The sequence below is a fragment of the Doryrhamphus excisus genome, chromosome 1 (genome assembly GCF_030265055.1).
Source record: "Doryrhamphus excisus isolate RoL2022-K1 chromosome 1, RoL_Dexc_1.0, whole genome shotgun sequence".
Taxonomy (NCBI): domain Eukaryota; kingdom Metazoa; phylum Chordata; class Actinopteri; order Syngnathiformes; family Syngnathidae; genus Doryrhamphus; species Doryrhamphus excisus.
In genome coordinates, this window is record NC_080466.1 from 36926949 (window position 1) to 36937271 (window position 10323).

Genomic DNA, 10323 nt, shown 5'->3' on the forward strand with positions numbered 1-10323 from the left:
GGGTTGAGTCAGACAAGCGTGCGAGCAGGGGGCGTTCAAAAGCCCCCCCCCCCCCCCCCCGTGACTGCTTGCTGCAGTGTGCTGAAACACAGCCATTCATAAAAATACAACCACTAAAAGGGATGCTCCTTTTCTGTTTGGGGCCTCCATGCTGAAGCCTTTTTTGCAGGCTGTCAGTCAAGCATCTGAAATTATATCTTAAATTCATAAAATTGTTGTTACTTTAATAGCATTATACTTGATATATATGTATGTGTGAATATGTATATACATATTTCTTCTTCATCTGTCTCTCTCACACCAACTACCCTCATGTCTTCCTTCACTACATCCATAAACCTCTTTGGTCTTCTTCTACGCCTCCTACCTGGCAACATCCTTCTACCAATATATTCACTATCTCTCCTCTGGGCATGTCCCAACCATCTCAGTCTGGCCTACAGGACTTTATCTCCAAGGCCTCTAACATGTAATGTCCCTCTGATGTACTTGATCCTATCCATCCTGGTCACTCCCAATGAGAACCTCAGCATCCTTCTACCAATATATTCACTATCTCTCCTCTGGACATGTCCCAACCATCTCAGTCTGGCCGATAACTGACTTCATCTCCAAGGCCTCTAATAACATGTAATGTCCCTCTGATGTACTCCTTCCTGATCCTATCCATCCTGGTCACTCCCAATGAGAACCTCAGCATCCTTCTACCAATATATTCACTATCTCTCCTCTGGACATGTCCCAACCATCTCAGTCTGGCCGACAGGACTTTATCTCCAAGGCATCTAACATATAATGTCCCTCTAATGTACTTGATCCTATCCATCCTGGTCACTCCCAATAAGAACCTTAGCATCCTACCTGGCAGCTCTAAACGCAGCATCCTTCTACCAATATGTTCACTATCTCTCCTCTGGACATGTCCCAACCATCTCAGTCTGGCCTCCAATGCTTCTTACATGTAATGTCCCTCTGATGTACCTGATCCTGATCCTATCCATCCTGGTCACTCCCAATGAGAACCTCAGCATCCGCATCTCTGCTACCTCCAGTTCTGCTTCCTTCACATAAGGATTGTGAATGATGGGCTAAATTCCAAAAAAGTGCAGTTCCCTTCCCAAGCAAGCAAAAACAAACACTTTTCCACACTACTGTATATGAGGGACGTTATAATCAATTATTTTCACAGAGGAATTGGATGAATTTGATGTTTTAATTACAGTGGAAAAACACATCATGATTCAAACACTCAATAAGTCAAAAAAACTAAGCTTTGTTTGTATCACAATAAAAAAAAGTCCCTTCATTTCAATTTTTAGCAAGTCAACATCCATATCTACAATGATGTTGTGGAAGATACTCGGCGATCTCCACGGAGAACGATACTGCTTTTTAACTCGGGGGTCACAAGTGTCTCTTTCTTCCCTCGACAGTTTTTTGACACCACAGGTCTTTTTTTAAACTTGACCTGGCAGCAGCAGTAGCTCAAGGATATGTGCAGGGGGGTCATTTTTCCAGACAGAACGTCACACAGCGTGTGGACGGGCCAGGCCGGGGCGGGCGGGGCCTTCGCTTTATAAAGGGGACAACTCCTTGACCCCTTACTGTTTTTTACCAGCCCCTTGTGTTGCATTGTTGGTGGTCAGGCAGCAGTAGAGCAGCTTTTGGGTTGTTCTTGTAGTAAAGACTGTTGAAGGACAAGACGGGATGTCAGAAGATATCAGGAGAAATCTATTCACCGACGTTGGATGGATGGATGGAACCAGCATGAATGAATGCTTCTCAGCGTTCAAACAATAAAAGGTGTGAATGCCAATGAAAAGTAACTTACTATTGAGCAGGCGTAAGAATTTGGGCCTCTTATCCTCGGGCAAGTGGATGGCCACATAATAAACAGGCACCCCCGAGAGGGCGATGCCGATGCCTATCAGAGAGTTGATGGTGTCGCCATACAGCGGGACAATGACCAAAAACAAACTGCACAGGCAGTACACGAAGGGGAAGAACAAGGTCAGCTGTGGAAAGAAGAATAGAAATATTATAGGAGCTCGTATTCATTTTTGTAGGAAAATATTTTATACGGTACACGTTTTTTACTATCTGTAGAAACATTTTTGTATTTAAAAAAAAGATTTTTAAATACACATTTTTAATATTGTTCATTATTTTTATTAGTATTCCTTAATATATGTGTTATTATGCAATAATATATAACATTATATCCTGTATTGTATTATAATTCCTATTCTATTTTTGTCAATTTTTTGTTGTTTTTATTTGTTTTATTTTTTTAAATATCTATTTTTTTATTGATTATGTAATACAATTACTGTATGGAAAAAAACATTTTCTCCAGTTGGGTAAATTCAATGGACTTCATGAAATTACCCAAATATGTGATAATCTCCTTTTGAAAAATAATAGCACAAATGTGGGTAAAAAAAAACATATCTACAAATGAAAATACTTTTACTATTTGTTTGTATGCCTTTATAAAACAGTATTTCTATTTTTTTATTTGTTATAAATTATGTATGCAATTTTAAAAAATCTTTAATTTTAATTTTTTATATATGATGATTTTTTTAAATTATTTTTTAACATTGTACTTTAAAACATTTTCTGTATCTGGACGTTTTACTTTTTGCATTTTGGATTTATTTTTATTTAACATTGATTATTTTTTTAATTTTTATTTTGGATTATTCTTCTGTATTTTTATTGTTTTAATTATTTGCATTTGAATTTTTTTTACATAGATTTTTACTTTTTATTTCTATTATTTTTTCATATTGATTTTTATTTTTTATTTGTTTGTATTGTTTTTTTTTATTTATTTACCCCTTGTTTCATGCAAGTGTGTATAAAACTGTAACATTTTCTCCAGTTTGGGAATATAAACTGGACTATTAACAACAATTATGAATGTTGTCTTATGATGTACAGTATGGTGCATATTATATTACATATTAGCTATGTTGTTATTTCATGACCACATGGAGCCAACTATTTGCCACATTGCCATGCAATGTAATCATGCAAGAGTGGTTTTGTGTGTAGTTCCAGGATGAGTGAAACACCTTGATGGGTCTGGGTCTGCTTGGCTGGGTGAAGCGTAGATAGATGAGCCCGGCCACAGAGAGGCCCACGTAGAGCCAGTAGCTGAAGCTGAAGTAGTTGATGAGCTGGAACACGTCCTCCACACACAGAAAGATGAGGCCCATTAAACACTGAAAAGGTGAAAAACAAAATTGTTATCGTAGTTTTGGAAAAGTCGGGACGTTCCACTTAAGGTGACATGTCGCCATTGTTCTCACGTTGAAAAGCAGTGCAGGGATGGGGGTGCATCGCTCCAGGTGGATGAGACTCAGGCTGTCAGGGAGGTGGCCCTCTCGAGCGCCCACAAAGAACAACCTGCAGTGAAAGAACATTGGAAAAGGATGCGTTGTGGATGTTTTATCGGAGGGGTCTCAAACTCAATTTACTTGGGGGCCACTGGAGCTAGGGTCTGGGTGAGACTGGGCCGCATCAGGTTCCCCCCCCCAAAAAACGCATTTATTAAAAGCAGTAAAATGTACAAACTTTTTCAGTGCTTTGGTTCTGATTTTCTACAATAAAAGCTCTGATAAAACATTCCACTGTTCTCAAATATCTTAATTTTTATTTTTCTGCACAAAATAAGATGAAAAATAAACAAATCAAGAATAAAGAAAATCAATCAATCAGTAATAAATAAATATAATAATAATAATAAAACAGCAAATAATAAAAACTTAAGAAACCACATATAGTTGGTGGGTAGACAAATTATTTTTTTTCAGATTAAAATGAACAAAGCATTATTAGAGCCCTGTAGACATGACAAAACACGACTATAGTCACATTTATACTCTTTTTATTTACAACATATTGCGCAACTGCAGGGTCTTGAGACACATGCTAACTCGCAAACTAGAGAGCTAGCAACCTAAACGGTAGCCTTCAAGTTATTTCCTTTAAACTTAAATAGCCAAAAACTTACCACTTCCACACGGATAGGGAGGATAACTATTAACAGTTATTTAACCTTTAACATGAACATTAATCAAACGTAATAATTTTTTCTGGGTACATGATACCATACAGCATCCATATCAAACTTGCACGGGCCGCACTAACATTAAACTTTCATATCAAGGCGGGGGGCCTCAAACTAGTGTCCTGCGGGCCACAGTTGGCCCGCGGGCCGCGTGTTTGAGACTCCTGTTTTATTGTGTCTTGTGTGTCTGATGATCACCTTGAAGCAGCAATAATGGAAGCGTTGAGTCCTCCATAGCAAGACATGGCCACCGACACAGGGATGATCCATTTGAATGGCCCCAGAACCGCATCCCCAAAAGTCTGTAGAAACACACCAGCCCACTTCATTGGCATCACATTTGCTCCCAGGAGCGGAGGGGGGGGAATGTTGACTCCAAATATTCCAAACACAGCAGGACTATATTTAGCAGCAGAGTGAATGTTGATGCCTCACCACAGCGACAGCATCACTGGCCAGCAGAGAAGGCATGTCGAGGACCACGTAGTAGGCCACGTTGGTCAGCAGGTAGATGATGGTCACGATGGGCATGGAGATGGCGATGGCGAGTGGTAGATTCCTGGAGGAACAGCGCAAAATTTAGTCTTTTACAGTGGTGTGAAAAAGTGATTGCACCCCCACCCCCAACCCTGACATGAGTTGTTGAGCTCTATCAGTCTGGAAAAAGTTAGAAAGCCATTTCTAAAGCTTTGGGACTCCAACAAACCACAACACAGCCAAGAGGTCACAAAAGACCCCACAACAACAGTTAAGGTCAGTGCATGACTCCGCCATAAGAAAGACACTGGGCAAAAACAGCCAATTCCAAAACTACTACTGGATAAAAAAAACAAACATCATACCAAGAGTAAAATATGGTGGTGGGTGTGCGATGGGTTGCATTGACGTTACAAAACTGTTTGAAACCGAGCGTTCAGATCCATCCCAAACTTTCTTCATTTAACTTGTGCATTATTTAAGACAAGAATAGAACTTTTATATAGAAACATTTATAGGTCAGGAAAGTGGAAAAAGCATCCTTTAAGACAAGAATAGAACATTCTAACAACATTTATAGGTCAGGAAAGTGGAAAAGGCATCCTTTAACATAAGAATCGAACATTCTATATAGGTCAGGAAAGTGGAAAAAGCATCCTTTAACAAGAGAATAGAACATTCTAGCAACATTTATAGGTCAGGAAAGTGGAAAAAGCATCCTTTAACACGAGAATCGAACAGTCTTGCAACATTTATAGGTCAGGAAAGCGGGAAAAAGCATTCTTTAACATGAGAATCGAACATTCTAGCAACATTTATAGGTCAGGAAAGTGAAAAAAACATCCCTTAACACAGGAATCAAACATTCTAGCAACATTTATAGGTCAGGAAAGTGGAAAAAGCATCCTTTAACATGAGAATCGAACATTCTCGCAACATTTATAGGTCAGGAAAGTGGAAAAAGCATCCTTTAACATGGGAATTGAACATTCTAGCAACATTTATGGGTCAGGAAAGTGGAAAAAGCATCCCTTAACACGAGAATCGAACATTCTAACAACGTTTATAGGTCAAGAAAAAACATCCTTTAACAAGAGAATCAAACAGTCTAGCAACATTTATAGGTCAGGAAAGTGGAAAAGCATCCTTCAACACGAGAATCGAACATTCTAGCAACATTTATAGGTCAGGAAAGTGGAAAAAACATCCTTTAACAAAGGAATAAAACATTCTAGCAACATTTATAGGTCAGGAACGTGGGAAAAACATCCTTTAACTAGCTAAACCTTAACTTTAACTGGCTCCCTTTTGGGTCCCAACCGACTCGTTAAGATATGAAGATCTAAAACATATTATTGACATTACCTCTCTGGATTTTCAATCTCCTCTGTGACGAAGTTGAGCGTGTCCCATCCAGAGTAGGAGAACAGCGCTGAGTAGAGGGCCAACGCTATGGCTCCAGGATCCGTTGAAGAACCTTCAAATGGATTCTCAAAGCTCTTTGTCTCTCCTTAAAAAACACAGAAAAAGTTGAGCTTTTAAAGGATTTGATATGAAGGTCATTGTTTCCTAATTGGTTTCACGTTGGAGTACGACTTACCGCTTGATAATTTCAGAATTCCTACCATTACGATGATGAGGAGGGCCGAGAGTTTAGCGTAAGTGAAGATGTCCTGGATCAGAGTCCCCCACTTCACATAGGCACAGTTAATGTAGATGAGGATGCCTGGAGGAGATGCAATACAAGGACGAGGTTGAGAGACATCAAGTGAGGTCTAAAAACATGTTTAAAATCCAAATAATATACAGATCACGGAAATGTACGCTGTACTGTACGTATATCGACTGGAGCTACATCACAATGCAGTATAAGCTGGATGGGAAGGTAGGATTCCAATTGTATGTCATGGTAATGGTAATGGTTTTATTTCATTTGAACATGCATCAGATTACAATTGAGTGCATCCCATAATCAGTTCCCAGTTCCACATGTCCAAAAGGAGTAGGAAGAAGCAAAGCTTATTAAATCCTACCCCTCCATCTGGTACTTTTACAATCAGTAACTGTTACATTTGTTCACTTCCTGCTTTCCTAATATAGTTTAAGGTTTTTTTTTGTAATTAGTATCAACTTCCATATTTGCTCCTACCACCCCCTCATTTTTTAACTTTTTTTCCAAGTATTCCAAGTAACTTTCTTCTTAAGTAATCTTCTGGTAATATTATGACTTTACTACACCGCTGCATAGCACCACATTTCTTGATCTGTTAGTTTGGGTTCTAAATAACCGGAAAAGTTCCAAATGGATTTGGATGACATTTCCAGGAATTGTTGGAAATGGGATATAAAAGAGAGTGATTCAATTTTGGGGATGAATCCAGAATTTTTTTAAAGGATTTTTTAACACAAAAAAGCAGGTTTTCCAACAAGTTCTACAACATATCAAAGACTGATCCAGCTAATGCACGGCTAGGAGACCTGAGTTCAATTCCACCCTCAGCTTTCCTATCATACTCCGGTTTCCTCCCACATTCCAAAAACATGCTAGGTTAATTGGTGACTCCAAATTGTCCATAGGTATGAATGTGAGTGTGAATGGTTGTTTGTCTATATGTATGTGCCCTGTGATTGGCTGGCGACCAATGGACTCCGCCTCTACCATGAAGACAGCTGGGATAGGCTCCAGCACCCCCCGCGACCCTCGTGAGTATAAGCGGTAGAAAATGAATGAATGAATGAAAAAAATGGTGAGAACACAGTTTTCCAACAGGTTCTACAAAGACTGATCCAGCTAATGCACGGCTAGGAGACCTGAGTTCAATTCCACCCTCAGCCATCTCTGTTGCATGTTCTCCCCGTGCATGCGTGGGTTTTCTCCGGGTACTCCGGTTTCCTCCCACATTCCAAAAACATGCTAGGTTAATTGGCGACTACAAATTGTCCATAGGTATGAATGTGAGTGTGAATGGTTGTTTGTCTATATGTGCCCTGTGATTGGCTGGCCACCAGCCTCTCCCACAAAGACAGCTGGGATAGGCTCCAGCACCTGGTGAGGATAAGCGGTAGAAAACAAATGACACTGTGGAATCTGGAGTTGATTCGCCATTACCGAAAATGCGATTTTTGGGAATAACTACTGAACTAATGTTGATATGATATGCATTTGTTTAGCTTTACATGGTAAATGAATATATATTGTGTTTTTGACTCCAGTACGTTAGGTCAGCAGTGATGGTGCGTTCAAGTGTGTTCTTACAAAGGCAGGCTGCAGCTATGAGGCGCACGGCGTCGTGTGGGGGGTTGCAGGTAGGATAGTAAGCCTCCACCAGGTAGTTGGCGAATGTCAGGGAAATGACAGCCTGGCTGGCCGGCTCGATCAGCAGGATGGACGTCCACAGGCGGATGAAGGCCAGAAAACCGCCAAACGACTCCAAGATGTAAGCGTAACTGGCTCCAGACTTGGTAATCGTGGTGCCGAGCTCTGCGTAGCACAAGGCGCCAAACACGGAGAAGATGCCTCCCAGGGCCCAAATGAGCAAGGAGAGTCCGTAGGAGGCGCTGTGCATGAGGACTCCCTTGGGTGAGATGAAGATCCCGGAGCCGATCATGTTTCCGACAATGAGGCAGATGCCGTTGATGAGGGAGATTTCTCTCTTCATCTGCACTTTGTCATCTTTGGGGGCCTTTAAGTCCTCTTCAGATGGAACGCAGCCTCTTGGGCATATGGTGTGGGACATGGCCTCCATCTTCTCTTTCAGATCCTCCATTTTTGTGGCTGTGCTGAGGAAGTCAGAGCAAAAACTTCAATGATAAACTTCATAATAAACATGCTGGTTAATTATGAGCAGGGACCCCTAAAGAATGTCTGGTGGGTTTTGTCCACCTCCTGGACCAGAAAAGGGTCGTTTGAACAACTAGACGCGGACCTGAAAAACATGTGAAAATCGAACCGTCAGGAAAGTCAGATTTTTATGCCTTCTTTGGGTCCTGCCGGGACCCCTGATGAATGTATGGTGGGCTTTGTTCACCTCCTATACCATAAAAGTGTTGTTTTGGCACCTCAAAAAAAGGAGATATCGCAACAGACTTGAAAAAAAAACGGGCAAAAATCGGCACGTCGGAAAAGTGGGATTTTTTTTACCTTCTCTAGGTCCTGCTGAGACCCCAGATGAATTTGTGGTGGGTTTTGTCCACCTCCCAGACCAGAATAATGTAGTTTCAGGTTGTAAATGTGACTGTAGGGGTGCTATATCGTGTCTAGAGGGCTCTAATGTTTTTTTTTAAAAAAGTAATGAACAGGTTGTTTCTGCTCTGCTACAAAAATATTAAATTTAATAACATTGAATCCTATATTGCGGAAATTCATTTAACGCAGTCGGGTGGACAACTGCAGAGCAAAATTCAGGAATCTGAAAGGGTATTCTTTGCAAATGGCTTCCATAGTTGGAAAATCTGATAACGCCAGCTTGTTCTTTTGGTGTAGACAAGTGTAAAAGTAAACTGTAGGGGTGTTATTTAATGTCTTGAGGGCTCTAATAATGTAAAAAACATTTAGAACAGGGGTCTCAAACTCAATTTACTTGGGGGCCACCCCCAAAAAAACGCATTTATTAAAAACAAAAACATTTTAAAAACTTTGCCTTGGTTCCGATTTTCTAGCTCTGAAAAGCTCTGATAAAACATTCCACTGTTCTCAAATATCTTACTTTTTATTTTTCTATACAAAATAAGATGAAACATAAACAAATCAAGAATAAAGAAAATCAATCAATCAATCAGTAATAAATAAATAAATATAATAATAATAAAACGGCAAATAATAAAAACTTAAGAAACCACATATAGTTGGTGGGTAGACAAATTATTTTTTTCAGATTAAAATGAACAAAGCATTATTAGAGCCCTGTAGACATGACAAAACACGACTATAGTCACATTTATACTCTTTTTATTTACAACATATTGCGCAACTGCAGGGTCTTGAGACACATGCTAACTCGCAAACTAGAGAGCTAGCGACCTAAACGGTGGCCTTCAAGTTATTTCCTTTAAACTTAAATAGCCAAAAACGTACCACTTCCACACGGATAGGGAGGATAACTATTAACAGTTATTTAACCTTTAACATGAACATTAATCAAACGTAATAATTTTTTCTGGGTACATGATACCATACAGCATCCATATCAAACTTGCGCGGGCCGCACTAACATTAAACTTTCATATCAAGGCGGGGGCCTCAAACTAGTGCCGCGTGTTTGAGACCCCTGATTTAGAAAGTCATTAACAGGTTTTTTTTTAAGGCTTTAACTACCAAAATATACCATTGAGTGTGGAACCAGTTAACTGCCATTAAGGAGGGATGAAAAGGTGACTGCCACAAACAAAGTGACCAGTGCGTACGAGTCCTGCCCATGTACAAAGTCATGTCATAAAAATGGCATACATGAGATCAGATTCCCTCAAGGGGATCAACAAGAGGAGTTCCGTATTTAAAAAGACAACCAAAGTGACTTTACCTTAAATTTCAGTTGAATTGCTGTGTTAGTCCCTGGGGAACCACGTCTCTGTCATGGGTCACTCGTGCTCCAAAGGGGTAAGACATCAGTGAACTCACATGTGAGCGGCCGGTGTTGCAATCCCTGCGGTTCAGTGTTTTCCCCACAGCACTGAGCAAAACCTCATTCTCTTGAAACCCCCCCCCCTCCCACTCTGTGCTATTTTCAGTCACAGGCAGCACATGTTGCCGCCCCCAAGAAGAAGAAAGA

At 40.2% G+C, this 10323-nt stretch overlaps 1 protein-coding gene across 2 annotated transcripts; it reads right to left on the minus strand.

The window, feature by feature from the left end:
- Positions 1-167: 167 nt before the first annotated feature.
- On the minus strand, positions 168-10229 carry LOC131139341 (Y+L amino acid transporter 2-like). 2 transcript variants are annotated; one of them, XM_058088867.1, is made up of 10 exons: positions 10075-10229; positions 7812-8330; positions 6156-6281; positions 5921-6065; positions 4514-4637; positions 4277-4380; positions 3318-3414; positions 3081-3230; positions 1832-2015; positions 168-1687 (listed from the first exon to the last, which is right to left on the minus strand). In XM_058088867.1, exons 2-10 carry the CDS (start codon positions 8320-8322, stop codon positions 1602-1604), a joined length of 1527 nt encoding a protein of 508 aa, XP_057944850.1. In that variant the 5' UTR covers positions 8323-8330; positions 10075-10229; the 3' UTR covers positions 168-1601. The 2 variants fall into 2 exon arrangements, with proteins under 2 accessions (XP_057944850.1, XP_057944842.1); XM_058088859.1 differs by having other exon boundaries at positions 7812-8335.
- Between the last annotated feature and the right edge of the window lie 94 nt (positions 10230-10323).